The following is an 18377-nucleotide window of genomic DNA, read 5'->3' on the forward strand; positions in this document are numbered from 1 at the left end:
GCTAACTACTTGAAATACATCTGTATATAAGGCTGACATATACCTTCCTCTCCTGTAATAGGTAAACCTGAGGAAAAGGACAATATCAGCTTGTGGACTTCACAAACGCTATAAGGCCTTCTGAGTCCACACAATCAGGAGATCTCAACATATCCAAAAGCTTTAAGAATCATTCCACAAAGAAGAGAAATTTTAAAACCGAACCCTGGGGGAGAAACATGCCTGAGCAGATGGAGAGCAGAGGGAAGAGAATTCCACGTCTGTCAGTGAGAAGAAAACTGTCCTCTTGCTTTAGCCCATGCAGCTGAGTAAACTCACTCAGATATTCTTCACTTCCACCATCTTAGAAGTCAAGTGAAAGGACAAGACATAGAACACAGATGATTGTTTTCTAAGAGATTGTTTTTATTTAAAGAAAATGGAAACAAATGTAAACACTTACAATTATCAAGTCTTTGAAAGAAGTCAATGTATTTGATAAAGGAAGAAGGGAAAGAAAATCAATAGGCATTTCCTCAAGCTACCTTGGGTAAGATGTTCCTGACACTTGCAGTTGAGTTCAGACACATCCCTCATATGAGGGAGCAGAGCATAGAAAAGGTCGGAGAGGACAAGAGAAGGAACAGGAGAGGAAACTGCAAATGAGAGAGCTACTAGCCACATGCACAAAGCTCACTACACCACGCTCATAATCCAGGAACACTCCCACGTGGCCCAGAGGCCTTTGCACATACTGAGGGGACAGTGGGGAGGAGGTAAAGAGACTGCACTGATTGTCCTCTTTGATACAAAAGAGTAGAAAAATTCCTTCTGAGTCAAGCACCATGTCATTCGTCATTGTCCAAGAATCATCACAAAATCCAAGGACCCAGTTTTGACAGTTCCCCACATCCACTTCCCAGTAATGTTGACCACAAGTAAATGTCTGGGCTCCCCATGCCAGAAAATAGTTAGATCTTTTTGTATTAGTGACAACATCAGGATGATTGGGACTGACGTGCAAATGTCTCAGATCTTCAAAGAGTGGGACGTGACGGGTGGTTACTTCATTTTCAAAAAAAATGGGCACTGCAGGAGGAAAGAAACACTCACGTTAGCATATGATGTTGATTCGTGATGGACATGGCCTTTATATAGTGTCTGGGTTTCTAGCTTATCCCTGGAAATGAGGGCCAGGGCAGTGAGGAAGCTCTAGAAATCTACTGTAGGTCAATGTCTACTGGACTGTCTTTAAAACAAGCAAATCTCAAAAAATAAATAAATAAATAAAAATAAAACAAGCAAATCTCTAAGCAGAAAAAAATGGAAGAAATATATGAACTTTCTTAATATATATCAAAAAGACAGATATGCTAAGCTCTGTTTTTTTTTTCTCTGAAATATTTGCAGTTGAGAGATCTTTAGTAATACAATATAGCCAGGCCATCTTCTCATAAAATAATAATAGCTCCTAATAACAATAACTCCTACGGAGTGATCACTTTGTCTCCTATTTAACTATTTTTCACCAAAATACGACAAGGCAAGATAAACTGAAAGAAAAATTCCTATTTTTTCATAAATAGAAGGTTTGTGAGCTAGTGCAACTTTTGAAAGAAAAGAGATAAATCTAGTGAAATAAGTGGTCAGCTGACTGTGGTGTTGTAAGTATTCACTTTATGTGTTTAATACTATTGATTCTATACAAAGTACTTTTGGATTATGTGAATAAAGATTGTGCCATGTAAAGTGATTTGTTATGAAACATTTTTGAAAACAAAAGGAGAGGAAAACTCATCATCTAACTACCAGAATAAACCACAAACCTAAACTTGGAATATACTGAGGGTGCATGAAGATTTATGTTTCATACAACAGTTAACATGGTATCCCGGCACACTGCAGCCTCTCTAGTATCTTTCCTATTGTCTACTTCCAGGTAGCTTGTTACAATCTATTCTATTGGGCTTTTCTTCAGATATTAATTGTTTTGCCACATGCATCATCTTTGTATCAAGGCAAAATAGGCTATTACCTTCCCAGATATGAAATCATAAACTCTGCTTTGGGGAAACATTACCCGCTAGGACACTAGCTGAGGAGAATGTATAACTATACCACCAAAGGATGGTCTCTTACCAAGAAATTGGCTGAGCCTCTCTATCAGCCCAGTGATGGGCCATGAGCTGAGCTGTGCGTCCACGGGTTGAGGCAGGTGCTGCTGTACTGCTTCACTCCTGCAAATAAGAGCAGTTCATTACTGTTTCTGAGCTCAACGTTTTCATGACAGTGATGGCATGTAATTGACATCCTAGGGAAGATGCTTCATTAAAATCCTCATGTTTGGGATCAGAGGTGATGAATGTAACTGCACAAATGAAGGAATGTAGCAAATATCCATTCATTTTCTAAAGAGCAAATGAAACCCAATTCTACTTCCTGACACTTCAACCCTAGCATACAATTTCAGGATCTGGTTCTATCAGCCAAGCATGGGATGATGCAAAATGGCCTGAAACTGAGGACATGGAGAGGACACTTTGATTTTTAATCCACACTAGTCACCTCCGAGATGCTCCGTGTTCACATATCACAGCAAGGGGGTGAGGAGCTCAGGTTGGGCAGAGATTCTGCTTCGGAGGACCCAGCTTCAGGAAGTGCCACATCCAGCCCTTCCTGGTGAAGTTGGGAGTCTGCCGCCTGCTAACTGTGGGAGCCCCAAGCCCTAGATGGTCCTCCCCCATGCCTCTTCTCTTTCTCCCCCACTTTAGGCTTCTTGAAAATACCTATTTCTCCCACAGAAGACTAGCGTGGCTTCGGGCCATATCCTTAATGTATTCTTACACTTACTGGCAAGAATTAAAATCAGGACTAGCAGTTGTCTTCATGCCACTGGTGCACAGAACCCTGGCAACTGCATGGGCTTCCACAGACCCCTGTCCAACCCCACCTTACACAAAACAGCAAACGCTTTTCTTCTTTGTGAGATTGGGGAAAATAAATGTATTATGAAACAGGTTTTGTTATCATAATAAATTATGCTCCTATTTCAGCATCAACAGTCTGATCACTAATAAATAATTCTTAAATCTTTTATGTAGAGGCAAACTCACCTTTTTAATGCACTTTCAAAATGCTGTAAAGAGAAGAGGGAGAAAAGAAAGTCTTAGTATTCATGACAAGATTCACAGTAGAGATTTCATTAACTTAATCCAAGGGTGAGTAAGCCCGTATTCATGGAAACAGAAAGGGAAAATGAACTTTATAGATGCCCAAATTTCTCAGTTTGGCCAAGTGTTCAGACAAATCCATATGTCTTCAGCTAGCTTCTTGGTTGCTGTGGTCAGTAATTGGACGTATATTACAACTTGAAGAGTGTTTGTAGTTTGCTTTTCCACAGAATTTCACAGACTTTAGCCTGGTCACCAGAAACACTGTCACAGGGAAAACCCTTACCACAGTTTCAGAAAGTACCATTGCACAGTTGTGAGAGAGGGCAAAGAGGTTATGGATGTTATCTAGGCAGCACGGTGACTCTTCTTTCCTCAGTCCTTACCTGGAGCAGCTCCATGTCTGGTTTTTGGCACATTTTCTTGAGGTCCTCATACATTCCTCTTAGCAGTTTCCCCTTTACGTCCATGTTTTCCTCACTTTCTTTGAGTCGTTGAAAAATCTCTTTGCTTTCCCGTTCTATTCCTTCTAAATAATGTCTCTCTTCCTCATAAAGCAAGTGGCACACCTTCTGATACTCAGCACGGATCATCTCCCTCCTCAGACTCACATAACCCTGAAGGGAGAGGCTTAGTTAGATCATAGAGTGGGGCTGATTCTATCTCTGTCATATCACCTACTATTTGTCTTCTGGCATTTAGCCAACTTGGTACATCCCTTGAAAACAGAAACTGGGACATCTTTCTGCCCCCACCCTTTTTCTACTCATTTGTCCTTTTATTGCACAAGAGGTCAAAACCTTGACTTTGAACTCCTTCCCCAAATTCCTACATTTTCCTAATAATAAGCACTTGTGATATAATAATTGGCTTGAATAATATACTAAGAACCTTCATTACTAAATCCATTTAGTCTCTTCTATGCCCAGATGCTTTAGCTGTAGACTCACTCTTTGCTTTAAGAAAATAATAGCAAATATTACTTCCTAGAATAAGAGAAGACCTTCCTAAATGTTTCCTTCCACATCCACAAACTGCACGCATGCAGACCAGAACCTGGTGTGTATGAGTGCAGCTCAACTCTTCCTGGCCAAGACGGTACACTCCCTTTCTTAGCTGACTCTCACACTATCCTCAGAGACAATAGTCAACATACAACCACCTTCTCCTATTAATTCCCCCTTCGCACTTTTTTTCACTTTACCTTTTCCTATTTTCCTCCGAACTGGTAAACATGCTTTATTCACTCACATGGTTTTGACATTAAAACAAAAAACAAAATATATCTGGTTGACCTGATATCTTGGTTTTGTGCTGCCATTTTTACCATCAACAAAATATATTTCTTGGTCATAGGTCAACATTCACTAGACTCGTTTGTGAAACTCTCAGGCTTTCATCATGTGAGTGAATTCTCCTTTCCACTCTTGTTTTAACTAAAGAGATTCTTTATTGAATCCACATGATTTTTTTATACCCATGTTTCTAAGTTTTCTCAGGGTACTTCCCAGGAACTTAAAGGGCCACATTTCTCAAACCAATATTACCTTACCCCAAACCATCTATATCACCTCCATTTCTAACCTAGATTATATTCCAATGCCAATCAACACCTGTCTCTCTCTCTCTCTCTCTTTTTACCCCTTTAACATGCTACACTCACATAAATCACATTTTCTGACATTTCTTTACTACAAAGACTATCCCTGGAATCCTTCCACTTCTCATTACTTGTGGTCAGTTTGTTCTAGACCTTTCTTCTTAGGGATCCTCAACTCTCCTATTTGCTTCCCTGAATTTCATTTTGAAGTCTTCAAATCAGTATTTTGTCTAAACCGCAATCTGAATGAACTTGCCAAAAGAGAAATGTGATAATATCTCTTCTTTGCTTAAGCAACTTCAGAAGATTTTGATTGTATTCAGTTTAGTTCAACCTCTTAGCGTATATTAGATAAACCTTCAGTAAAATGACATGTAATTATCTTTGGGCCTTTGTGTTCCACTTGGATCCTTCTCCTCATTATACCAGTCATAATAAATGTCAGTATTTTCAGTGAACTTTTAGTAGATCTTATATGCGCTCAGCATGCTTACTTCAACTGTACTTCTAATACATAGCTCACTCTCGGTTTTTAGCTCTGATTTTAAATGTCTCTACCCTCATTCATTTTCCTTTATTGTCTTCACAATGCAAAAACAAAGGTAAGTGTGGGGGAAATAATCAGTTTAGTTTGAGAGGTGTTTAATTACCTTCCTAAGAAGCTATTTCCCCAATTAGCCATGTACCTTAATTTCTGACCTTATGCAGGTGTCTGCCCAAATGTGATCATCCATAGAGTAAGCTTTTCTAATCATCATATTGAACACTCAATTTTGTCAAAGCTACCTTTGTTATTTATTTTCCTATTGTATTTTTCTCAAAAGCATTTGTCACGATGATGGCTACTCTAAATTTTATATTTTGACTAGTTGAGTGCTTTTCCCAACTACTTCATGAGCTCCTTGAATTAGAGGCAATCTATTGCTTTTGTCTATTTCTATAATGGCTTAGAAAAGTTACTAGACAAAGTAAGTACTGGATATTTCAAGGAAAATATATTGTAAGTTATCTACTTAAGGATATCACCTTTAAATAATGAAAATAATTTTGTTATATCACCTTGTCATTCCCACAGCCCCATTTGGATCCCTTTATTAGTGGTGACAATGTTCTTTAATATTGCTTGCTTGTATGTTTCCATTAGGAATTCTTGAATTAAAAAATATAGCTAAACTTTTTTTTCACCTCTAATTAGTGGTATTCAATCCATATTTTTGAATCCACCAATGATAGATCCACATTTTCAGTCATTGATTTAGGCTGCATTTTCAATTAATGAATGCTACATTACTAGCCATATCTCTCAACATTTCATCTCTTATACATGTGAACCAATATGAACTTTATATGATCATGTTCAGGATTGCACTACTTACTAGACTTCAATCCTCATGTATTTACCTACTTGATATCCTCATGAATTAGCATTTTCAAATTGTCCAATTACTGAAGTAATCAGATAATATCTTTTGCATGTTCAAAGATTTCTTTACCTCTAAGAAACCCTAGGTTTATCTCATCTATTAATTATTGTCTACCTTGATTAAAGTGAATTTTCTATACCTGTTGGATTGGTATGATCTTATCCAGGAATAACTTCCATGAGCTTGTTGTTTTGATTTTAGGAAGAAATCCTAACAAATTTACATACTTCCCTGACATATTTGCCTGATTAGATGGAACCAGTTTGCTGTTGGTTACACACTCATAGAAGACTATGAACATTATGATTTAGCTGAAGTATAATCAGTGAGTATTGGAAGCTGGTGCTGAAGAAAACAGAATCCCTTGCTTACCTTCCATGTTCTGACTTTGCTGGTCTCTCTTTTTTGATTTCTCCGATTTTCTTGTGTCTGTTCCCACAGAGATCTCATTTGTTTCAGGAGATTTTGCTACAAAAGAATCATGAATATGAACATTAGAAAAAGTGTTATTGAAAATGTCATAACTTTAGAGATGAAGAGGGAAGGGAATGCAAGATAAATGCATTTGCCATCTCTAGTAATCTAGATACTAGACAGGGCAAAGTGCCAGGGCATGTCATTGTTAAGCCCAATGTCAAATTGGAGGACTTATTTTTTTTTTAATTTATTTATGATAGGCACACAGTGAGAGAGAGAGAGAGGCAGAGACACAGGCAGAGGGAGAAGCAGGCTCCATGCACCGGGAGCCTGACGTGGGATTCGATACCGGATCTCCAGGATCGCGCCCTGGGCCAAAGGCAGGCGCTAAACCGCTGTGCCACCCAGGGATCCCTTGGAGGACTTTTATAACCACAAAGTAAACCTACAGTTGGAAAGGGTGTCTCACTATGTAGGCAACTGGCCCTCAAACTTTATGTCACCAAACCAATTTTCACTAAATGGAAGCTGTCTAACTTTTTGTTGTCTTGTGGTCAGTTTTTGTCTCCCAGTAACCTATTATTTTAACCAAGAGCCAGCGTTTCTAAGTAGACTCCATTAGATTAGGCTTTTTGCAACTGTGGGTATAATGGACAACAACCATGCCTGAAACTAACAGATTAGTCCATCTTGGTCTTGCAAGGAATTGTTGCAGTTCCTACTGTAATCAACATCATCACCACCACCAACTTGAGTTGTAAGACTATAACCATGAAAATGTAAGTGCTGTGGGGGGGAGGGGGGCGGACAACATCTTTTTACAATAGCTTACCCAAGTTTCTAGCACATAATGCCAATTATTATCTGCTCTGTATGACGCATAGATAAATAGAAATTATCTTCACTTTCTTTTCTAATCTTTCACATATCAGATCTCCCAGATTCAAACTTCCCTCTCAGCCATTGCTTACCCGGTATCCCTCAGCAGTCCAACCAATGGAACAATGATTATGGACCACATGCTCCTTAGATGTACAGCAGTGCAGACAGAGCAGGTCTTTTGTAACCTCACAGAAGAAATTCTTTGTTTTCATGTGTATCTCACACATCTGTTCTGCAGAGCTCGGTAAGCAGTAAGGTCTTGCCCATCTGGCAAGGAACACTTGTGTCTTCAAAACAATGTTGGTTTTAAACATTTGATGAGATGTTTCCCTGCACACAGGGCAGTAAGGAGGATAAGGGGCTTCCTCCCAGAAGATACAAAGACAAGGCCTACAAAAGCTGTGCCCACAACCTATAGTGACTGGGTCTATGAAATAATTCTCACATATGGAGCAAAATAATTCATCCTGGTCGATGTTGGAATCCATGACTCTGAGGAAAGAAAAATGTAGAGAAAATTAGTTTGTCAATGGTCTTGAAAAAAGTACATATTCAAAACCATTAAAAATACTGAGAGGTGTGAGCATCATTTCCTTCCTGTATGTATGAATTTCCTAGCATATACAGCAAGATAGCTGTTTTCATATAATAGAAAGACATTGCTGAAGAAGAGAGCCCTCAAGTTCTTCAGCAAGCATAGTGATTTGTTGAACACGGCCTTCCTGGGGTACCTGGGTGGCTCAGTGGTTGAGCATCTGCCTTCGGCTCAGGTTGTGATCCAGGGTCCTGGGACCAAGTCCTGCATCTGACTCCCCATAGGGAGCATGCTTGTCCCTCTGCAGAGACATAGGTCTCTGCCTCTCTCTCTCTGTCATCATCAGTAAAAAAAATAGCCTTCATATCAGGGTTACAACCCCCTTTAATTTCCCATTTTGTTTATTTATCCCCTCTTCTAAGTGGACCTGAGAATGTAGTACAGATCCAATTGCCAGCCATGGATTGTGAGTCATAGTTCACCAAGTGCAATCATCCTTATCCATCTGCCAGTAATTGGTTATAGGCCACTTGACCTTATACAGCCAATAAGATTTGAAGGAAATACTATTAAGAGGATTTTGTGAAATGTTTCTTGGATCCTGAAAAGAAACGTTAGGAAGAGTCAACTGATCATATTACTCTGGAATTTGGGGGGAACATGTGTTGAATGTGATGCATGGGGCTGTTATTTTGTGACCACAATGTGCACTTGCCTAGAGACCAAAAAATAGACCCTGAGTGTGACAGAGAAATGGAAGAGCTGGGCATTTAACCATGTTACCAAGGCGTTAATTAAGCAACTCTTGGACTGACAATCAATACATGTAAGAGAAATTGAGGAAATATTAAAATTCTTTTACAAGCATCATAAGTAAACATATTTTCTGGCAATAATCATCAATGGATATGAAAGTCATTGGCTAAAACTGTATTACTCCAAAAATTGTTAATAAACTCCTACTTTATTACCAATTAATATATGAAATTATACTTAAATTTTTAAAGAATACATTATTTTAGTTACCATGAGTTATAAAGTCGGCTTTAAGATAATTCTTTGAAAAAAGGGTAACAATGAGGTGATGATGCCTACAGATATTTTACGAATAGCACTTTGGTGAGATGGGGTTTATGGCCTTCTCTTTGATGAACATACCATTTCAGTGATATGGAACATAGGGTCTTCTACTCAAACCTGCCCATCATGAGGAGATAGTTTGATGGACAAGAGAAAGGTTAAATTAGCTTGTGTAGAATGGGCTAAACCCTGGCCAAGAATTCATTATGAATATAGTCATTTCTAGATTGAAAACTTTAATGAGATTGATAATATGAAAATGATAATAGTAGGGGCACTTGGGTGTTTCAGTCGCTTTAGCAATGTGCCTTCGGCTCAGGTTATGATCCCAGAGTTCTGGGATCTCTTCCCGCATCTGGCTCCCTGCTCAGTGGGGAGTCTGCTTCTCTCTCTCTCTCTCTCTCCCTCTCTCCCTCCCTCCCCCCTCTCTCTCTGCCATCCCCCTGCCACAACTCGTGCTCTCTCATTCTCTATTAAATAAATAAAATATCTTTTAAAAATGATAATAGTAGAAGCTATACTATTTTCTAATTTTAAGTATGGACTGATTCCTCTTATCTGGATTACCTGTCCTAGTCTCCTCAGCAATGCTAGTGACATATGTTGTATTTCTACCAACACTTTATAATGAGGAAACTTAACATGGCGTGAATAAAATAAGTTACTTGTCTAAAAATCACACATTGAATAAATGATTGATCCTTTGCACAAATATAGATCTTACTGACAAAAAAAGAAAGAAAACAAAATAAAATTCAAAACTAAAATTAGAGTCCATGATTAACATTAAACCAAGCAACGTGTACTGATCTCTGAACACTGATAAACTAATCTATTATAAGATATCATGGTAAAAAAAAAAAAAAAAAAAAGACCATATTCTGGTACTCAATAGATCAGAGTTTGAAGGATGATATAAAGTGAGGTGTTTTTTTAAAGGTAATTGTTGTCATGAAAATATATAATATGCCTTGAAAAAGACAAGTGAGAATCATTTGATAGTTTACATTTCATAACGTGACCATGATAAAAGTATACACACTCAAAGTACACAACCAAATTTACTCATCTTGATGGCTAGCATATTTCTTTGAGAAGATCCTCTCCTCACTCTCTATTTTTAATACAAAAAGTTGATCTATTTTAAATTAAATGAAGTATAGGTTGTTCAGATCTACTAACTTCATTTTGAAAATTTCAAGGCAATCAATTTATCTCCTCTGAACACTGAAACATTTAAAAAGTTAATGATTTAAAAGACACTAGTAATATACTCATAATTCAGATTCATTTCTAGGATTCCAGTTCTCTATGAAATGATATATACTTCAAGTCAAAATGGCGTCAGCAGTAAATGACAACTGTGTTTTAAAATATGTATTTTTACTTGACTTGTGATGGGGTTACATCTGAATAAATCCATTGTCATTTGAAAATATCATAGGTTGAAATCACATTCAATATGACCAACCTACTGAACATCGTAGCTTAGCTTAGCCTAGTCTACCTTAAAAGTGCTCAGAACACTTAATATCTACAATATGGTGAAATCCTCTAACAGAAAGTTCATTGTACAACAAAGTGTTGAATATCTCATGTAATGTATTGAGAACACTGTAATGAAGGTGAGAAACAGAATGGTTGCATGGGTAGAGATAGTTGTAAGTGCATCAGTGACTGACTGGGAAGGGAGGCTGCTTCAACTGCTGCCCAGCATCACCAGAGTGTCTTAGGGCATATTGCTGGCTCAGGAAAAAACAAAACACACAACTGAAGTTCAGTTCCTACTGAATGTGAATCCTTTCCTCATCGCTGTAAAGTCGAAAATCACTACGTCCCACCATCTTAAAGTGGGGACTATCCACAAATTGATTTCACTGAACTAAAAAGGGCCCTTATGTTCATGTTCCCTGGATGCAGAGAGCCTTCCTCTATCAGAACTTCCTTATATGGAAATGAATCAGTTCTCCATGTCTTTCCAGCTCCTAAACACTTGACACTCTACCTCTGAAAACTGAAATCCAGGTCTGAAACGGAAAACTGAAGAGACATTTTAAATATTCAACCTAACAAAGAGTTTCTGGAATAGTTGAGCATATTGAACAGAACTAGCATTCTATATAGACCCGTTATACAAACATGTACTTAAATATGTACATACAGTTGGCACAACATGAATAGAGTGGTAGGCATGGATAGATGAATTACTATCTATGGAAAACTAATACAATTAGCATATATTTGTTGCATTGCTCACAGCACTGCATGCTATCTCGTGGCAAATGCTTTCTGCACCTCACGATTCTATATGAACATCAAAGTACACAAAAATGACAGAGGAAAAAGAAACAATCCTAGTAACTCATTTAATAAATACAAAGAGAAGAGATTGCATCTACCTATGGGGGTAAAATTTAAATTTAGAACTAATGAAATCATTCCCACTCAAATTCTTTGGGAGCAACCTAAACAGACAGACATATGGATTACATTTCCTATTTTCAAGAGAAAATCGCAGGAGTTGCTTTCATGAGTATGGAGTGCTCATCTGTGGAAACTGTTAATGGAGTTTCCCGTTCTTTATCAGTAAGTGATTCTGTTGAAGTCAGTTGAAGGAGTAGGTACTCACCTTTCAACAGCAGCAAATTTCTAAAGTCTCCCCAGCCCAGCCAACTCCAAACACAAGGATTCTGGAGAGGAATGAACTTGGCTCTTTGCCTGATGCTTTATAGTCCCTGAAGACCACACCCATTTTCCCAAAGTGATTAAGTTATCAATCCTTGGGAAAGGTGTTGGGCACATGATTAGATTTTTGCAGAGTGGAAGACACACCCTGTTGTGGATGACTCATTGGAAACCATCTTAAACCCACTTAATCAATCTGCCACATCCGGGCACTACTGAGAAGCCATGCCTTGAGTTAACCTATGTGACCCATGGATCTGTTGTTTTTGAAATAAATGTAGAATGTAAACTTCTTATATGCTTTTTAAAAATCATATTATAATCCTAATTGCATCAACCGATTACTATGTACCAGGCTGAAAGCTCTCCACAGTTCATTTATCAGCCCAGTGTAGCCAAGCCCCTGCCTGATAATACCGCCTCCTGCTCTGGCAGAAGTATCCTACTGTTTCTATGGATCTTGTCCACCTCAACTGAACTAAAATTCTCTAAAATTTTATATTTTTCAGTGAGCCCTCCACACAATTCTTCCCCTTTAGTTTTTCTGTTCTTTTCTTTTTGAAAACATACAACACTTTTCTCCTTTGGTCTAAAGCTGAACACAAAATAGCTTTTGCTGGTCTTTCTCTAAGACTCTGCTCCTTTTCTCATTACCCCGTATCCCCTCTCATACCCTTTCCTTTTATTCTTCAATACATACACATAATCGAAAGATTTGTGATATTTTGTGGATTTAGTGATCACATGGTTGATGTACTGCATGACTAATTCCTAGAAAGCATCATAAACATTTTTGTAAAAGAAATATCATATTTCCTGTTAAGTTTAGGGCAACTATCTCTTAAAGTATTCCTCATCGTGGTGAGGCTAGCATCCTGCTCCATCTCTTCAAAACATTTTCAAATTTAGTCAACAATGGATCATGGTGCTTAGCCTAGAAAGAAAAGCTTAAAACACTATTTCCACTACTACAAATGATTGACCATCATAAGTCTGCCTTACTAATGTAAAACCATGTTCATTAAAAAATGAACTACAGGGCAGCCCGGGTGGCTCAGAGGTTTAGCGCCGCCTTCCGCCTGGGGCGTGACCCTGGAGACCCAGGATTGAGTCCCACGCCTGCTTCTCCCTCTGCCTGTGACTCTGCCTCTCTCTCAGGGTTTACTATCCTGTGCTGCCTATTGTCTAAGTTCTGAAAGCTATATCTTTCTATCTTTATACTATTCTAATATTGGAAGGCTTATATACTAAAATTTCAATTTCATTAATGATATCAAATGTATCCAGTGTTATCTTCAGTGAGCTTTGTATTGTGTCTCTTTTAACAGAATTGTCCATTTCATCTAAACTCTTGAGTGCTTCTAATGTTATCTTCTCTTCATTAAATGTGCTTCTAATATTCTCTTCATTAAAATATCTGTTGATCTCTCCCTCTTTGAATATAGCTATTTTAGTGTCCTCTCTCTCTCTCTCCTCCCTATTTTTTCCTCTGTGTGTGTGTGTGCTCAGAGCAGCTAGGTTTAAGAATCAATAACTCCCTTTGATTTTTACTGTGTATTTATTTTCCTGAGTGAATTATGTAAGCCAGACTTTGGCAGTGGTGGTGGAGTGGGGCTAGGGTTTTGGCTGAGTTTCTGGAGACCAGCTTCTAGGCACATGTAGTGTTGTGAGCAGTTGGTCCCACTACAAGGTGTGTGTGTGTGTCTGTGTGTGTGTGTGTGTGATCAGTACGTTCAATATATCCTTTCATTAGGAAGTACTTGGTGGGAAGAGAAGCCCCTTATGGGTCATCATTGAACACCAGATCCTACACAGGGGAGGAAGAAGCATAGAGTTGTGGCCTTTTTAGAGTAAAAGGGTCAAATGTCAGGCCTTTCAAGAAGAGATCAGGAAGCTCCAAGATCATCACACAAAGGTCCATCACTACCTTGTCTCATCTAGTGTCCTCACGTGTGAGATCCTCCCACACAGGGACTACTGAACCCTTGTGCAAAGTCAGCCTCCCTTTCCCTTGTCCAGGGCATTAGGAGCTTCCAAATCAGACCCGTCAAGAGGTACTGCCCAGTACCTTTGGGTAAGAGGTCTCTGATTCCTTTGAGTGCTGTCCAATCCTAAGGATTCCTGGGCACTGTCCAATGTGGGAGAATCCTGCTCTGTACCCCAAGTGCCTGGACCAGATCCCCTAATGTGAGTTCATTTTGGAAACAAGTGCAACCTATGCTTTCAAAACTGTCAAAGGGCCAGCCATCTTGTGTCTCCACTGTCACTGCCAGACATGTGGCAGGGTAGGGACACTGGATTTGACACAGAACCAAGCACAGCGCTTGGCTAAAATGGATGGCCTGGGCTTCAGAAAGGGAGCTTACATGGTCTCGTGTGATTAGAGGATGCAGAATTTAGAGCTGCTGAGGACAGAACAGGAGGAAAAATGCACTTTTAAAATATGTAATAGCAAGATATGGTGGAAACTGCAAGAGACTCCTTCAAGACTCTTCCTGCTGTAGCTTCCGGAATTGTCGGAGAGCCACAGTTGAGTTGCCAAGAGCTCTGCACCTGTCCTGCACATCTGTAGTGCCTTTGATGTCCTGAGTGGGGGGGTGGCTCCCTGTAATGCAAGCACTGGCACAACAGGCATCCCTGGTCTACAGGCTCTGGCACTGTCACCCTCTGGTCTCCTACTCACCCTGTTACCTTCAGGTGACCTTGTGGGAAGATTGGACCCAGCATACCCAAACCTGCCTAGATACACCTCCGTACCCCTCTCCTGCCCCAACAGTCTCCCATAACATTCCCCCCTCCTCCTGTCAGTTTCTCTTTGCTCAGCCAGGAGAGTTGCCCTGTCTTATTACTATAATTTAATATATTAGTATTTTCAATGCTCATCCGATGCCAGTGATTGTCATTTTAATTTTCTGTCTCTATGAGCGAGGTTGAGAATATCTTCCCATTTATTGCTTTCTTCCCTTTCTCTGAAGTAACAGTTTCAGGTGATTTTCATAGTGGGAAGGCCATCTCAGGTTTTCTTCCAGGTGGAAGTACTCTTTCATATTTTGGAGATTCACCCTTTATTGGTTTTACCCCTCACTTCCATTAGAGTGTCTTTTGAAAACAATATTCTTAAAATTTTTGCAGTTCAATTGATCAGTAGTTAACCTTATTTAAAATGTGTTTTTTCTTTCTTCACCAGGAAATCCATCTCTAACACAGAATCAAAAAGATATTTTCCTATATTCACTTCTTTTAAAATGATGAATTTGCTTTTTCATCTTGAATGTACCTGGAATTAATTTTTGTAAACTCTCATAGCATATTCACTGGAAAGTTTCTCTTTGGTAATCCAATGGCAATGCCTGCCCATTCAGTCAACAGTCAGGTAAACCATTCATCAAGTGAGTCTTAGGCCGTCTGGTTTCTGTGGGTATTTTGTTCTTCCCTGTACCAATGCCCCACCTCTTAATTGTTAGGGTCATGAGACCATTACCTCTGACACTGATACCTTAGAATGCCTATTGATGTCTTGTTCCAAAAAAGAACACTGCTCTAATATTGCCAACACCCAAATTTGGTATAAAATTTATATGTATGTAAAACTTATATGCATAAAGATCCACCACATATTTGCATGTAATACATTGCAATCTTCTCATCACATATTTCCAGCATTTGAAGTATACCCAAAAACCATCATACCTGGAACACCTGGGTGGCTCAGCGGTTGAGCATCTGCCTTTGGCTCAGGGCATTATCATGGAGTCCCAGGATCCAGTCTCTCCTCGGGCTTCTTGCGTGGAGCCTGCTTCTCCTTCTGTCTATATCTCTGCCTCTCTCTCCCTCTCTCTCTCTCTCTCTGTCTCTCTGTGTGTGTGTGTGTGTCTGTCATGAATAAATAAATAATCTCTTTAAAAATTTTGATTGCAATATCTTTTCTGAAGTATCTTCAAAAAAGTAAATTAAATTCGCTTTTTCAACTACCTACATTAGGTGGATTTTTTTGTTTTGTTTTGTTTTGTTTTTACTATTATGTGGTCTGAATTTTCTGAGAAAAAAAGGGGTTTTTAAGAAATCAAGAATTCAAGAAAAGTGACTATCCAAATTTTATTTTTGAGGTTCTCAACACTGTCTCTAATATCTCAATTTCCACTCTTATATTTCTTTCATTAAAGACTATTTAATAAATACTAATGAATCAAATTGTGCCTATGAAACTCTAGCTCTCAGGTGAAGGAGAGTTATGTAGACTTTGTATCTGTAAACCAACTTAATTAAGTATTTCTCAAAGCTGAACATTCATCTGAATGACCTGGAAAAACTGATAAACCATGGATTTCAACCCCAACCCCCATGCGATATTTTTGTTTCCATAGGTCATGGGTTTGGGCCAAGAACTGGATTTGAAATAAGGCTCAGGTAATTATGATGCTGGGGGAGCTGAATGAAACTTTGAGAACCATGTGCATATTCTTCATTCCCTATGATCCTCAACATTGTCTCTCCCCATTGCTTTATCTGTGCCATTTTCAATAGCTGATAGAATTTCTGCTACTTGCTATTCTCAATTATTAATGAGGAATGTGTGGAACCATATATACTTCAAAACTATCTTCCTTTCAGAAATGGAATTTGGGAAAGAGCGTAGATAATTTGTAATACTTTAGCAAAGATTATTGGGTAGCATACTGTAATCAAACCCTATTGCCAATAAGACAATCATCTTACCCTTTTATTAATTGATTCATGCATCAATTATTTGTTAAGGGCACATTCTCTCCTAGACACTCTGTTATCTGCTGGTGATATGTCAGTGAACATTTTATCTCTTGCAATTCACATTATTGTAAAAGAAATGACCACATATTTGGAGTTCATGTTCATAGGCCTAGTTTGGTCCTGAGGTCAGTGGAGATTTCCCTGGAAAACAGATGTTTTTTTCTTCTGGCGGTGAATTTATAGGTAGGATACACTAGATGAAGAGGTGGGAGAAGGTTTCAGATTGACATGGGCATTGTAGATAACCAAGTCTGTCTGTGATGGGCAAACTCTGTGTCCTACACCAGACCATTAAGTTTAAATCACACATTTGTGTATTTCTGTAACTCCAGCATACTCCAACCAGGCGTGTAACCATAGCACGTATTCTAGATAAATGGGCCACAAGAGATCATTTAATTTTAGAAGATGGAACATACCAACTGACCCAGAGATTTCTTTACTGACAAACACTGAAAAAGTGGATAAGGGATTGTAACAATTACCCGCCTCCTGGAAACACAGAAGAAACATATCCTTAGATTCTATCAGTGTCATTCTTCCTTATTTAAGAATCCTTATACAGACTCCTAGAGCCCACTCCCAAGAGTTACCCACATCCACCTCCCAATACTGTTTTCTAGAGGTGAAGTCATCACCAATAATATGTTTTGATCTTCTCCACACAGCAAAATAGTTAGATCTTTCTGAATTCAAAGATGCATCTAGACAGTCATGTCTACATCTCAAACTTCTCACAGTCAGTCTGATATCATAATTGGTTATTTCTTTATCGCAGGAAATCTCCACTGTGGAAAGAAAAAGAATATTCCAGTTAAAATCAGTTTTAAAATTCCTGGACAATTTCTGAATTGACTTAATATCTGAAATGATACAAACTATCTTGTCACTTCAAAATTGCAAAAAGGAAACATTCAGGGTTTTTGTTCTTCCGAAATATTTCTTCTCTTAGCACAAAATATGATTTTCTAAGAGCTTTTGCTTCCAAAAATGCCCAGAACCAAGTGACTCCACTTTGTAGCTAGAAGGAAAATTCTAAGAGCAATTCTTGACGGAGTCAGAGGAAAATACTAAGCAATTCCCTGTGCTTGTCAAAGGTATAAATATGTGTCTATTACTAAAATGCCCCCTCCCCCATAATTCAAACAAAGACATTTTTCCCTTTGCATGTTCTCCTATGAATAGATCTAGATGAGTAACAACAGAAGATTGTTTATCTTGCTTGATGGTGAAGTCATAAGTTATTCTGATATATAAAAGTGCATCATGTTTTGGAATCAAGTAAACTGGGTCTGTTACTACTGAGATAGGTCTCAATTTTTTAAAGATTTATTTATTTATTTTAGAGAGAGAGTCTGGGGAGCAGAGGCAGCAGGGGAGAAGGAGAGACAGTCTAAGCAGATTCTGAACTGAGCACAGAGCCCCACACCTGGCTGAGTCTCACACCACCGAGGTCACTATCTGGACAGAATCCAAGAGCAAGATGCTTAACCAATTTGGCCACCCAAGTGCCCTGAGACAGGTCTCAAATTTTGATCACCTATATCCCTAACTTTAACACTCCCAAATTTTACTTGCAAACTTACATTTTTATACCGTAAAAGTGTTAATAAGTGCATCAAATCTGATTAAGTCAGTATCAGTTTTGTTTAATCAGTTGATAGTTGGGACACTACTATGGGTAGTTCAATCCATTAAGAGTCTGCCTTTGGCTCAGGTCATGATCCTGAATCCTGGGATCAGGCCCTACACTGGGCTCCCTACTCAGGAGGGAGCCTGATTCTCCCTATCTTCCCTGCTCATGCTCTCTCTCACTATCTCTGTCTCTCTCAAATAAA

General features: G+C 38.7%; 1 protein-coding gene and 1 long non-coding RNA gene across 3 annotated transcripts in view; both read right to left on the reverse strand.

Annotated features, from left to right (window-relative positions):
* Nucleotides 1-384: 384 nt before the first annotated feature.
* Nucleotides 385-8946, reverse strand: LOC140615594 (tripartite motif-containing protein 77-like). Its single transcript, XM_072795438.1, has 6 exons — nucleotides 7562-8946; nucleotides 6546-6641; nucleotides 3536-3766; nucleotides 3093-3115; nucleotides 2119-2216; nucleotides 385-1068 (listed from the first exon to the last, which is right to left on the reverse strand). Exons 1-6 carry the CDS (start codon nucleotides 7958-7960, stop codon nucleotides 560-562), a joined length of 1356 nt encoding a protein of 451 aa, XP_072651539.1. The 5' UTR covers nucleotides 7961-8946; the 3' UTR covers nucleotides 385-559.
* Nucleotides 8947-16912: 7966 nt separating this feature from the next.
* LOC140615140 (uncharacterized) overlaps nucleotides 16913-18377 on the reverse strand; it is a 45116-nt gene continuing 43651 nt past the window's right edge. For both annotated transcript variants that reach the window (XR_012015804.1, XR_012015803.1), the window contains one exon: nucleotides 16913-17327. This is a non-coding gene — a long non-coding RNA (uncharacterized lncRNA). The remainder of the gene's footprint in view (nucleotides 17328-18377) is intronic.

The sequence above is a fragment of the Canis lupus genome, chromosome 23, assembly GCF_048164855.1.
Source record: "Canis lupus baileyi chromosome 23, mCanLup2.hap1, whole genome shotgun sequence".
Taxonomy (NCBI): Eukaryota; Metazoa; Chordata; class Mammalia; order Carnivora; family Canidae; genus Canis; species Canis lupus.

Bases quoted from the DNA above. Each gene is read 5' to 3' on its own strand.
- LOC140615594 (XM_072795438.1), bottom strand. From the start codon at position 7,960: ATGGATTCCAACATCGACCAGGATGAATTATTTTGCTCCATATGTGAG. The intron at 6,642-7,561 runs GTAAGCAATGGC...ATTCTTTTGTAG, and splicing joins GGACTGCTGAGGGATACCGG to CAAAATCTCCTGAAACAAAT. The intron at 3,116-3,535 runs GTAAGGACTGAG...TTCTCTTTACAG, and splicing joins CAGACATGGAGCTGCTCCAG to CATTTTGAAAGTGCATTAAA.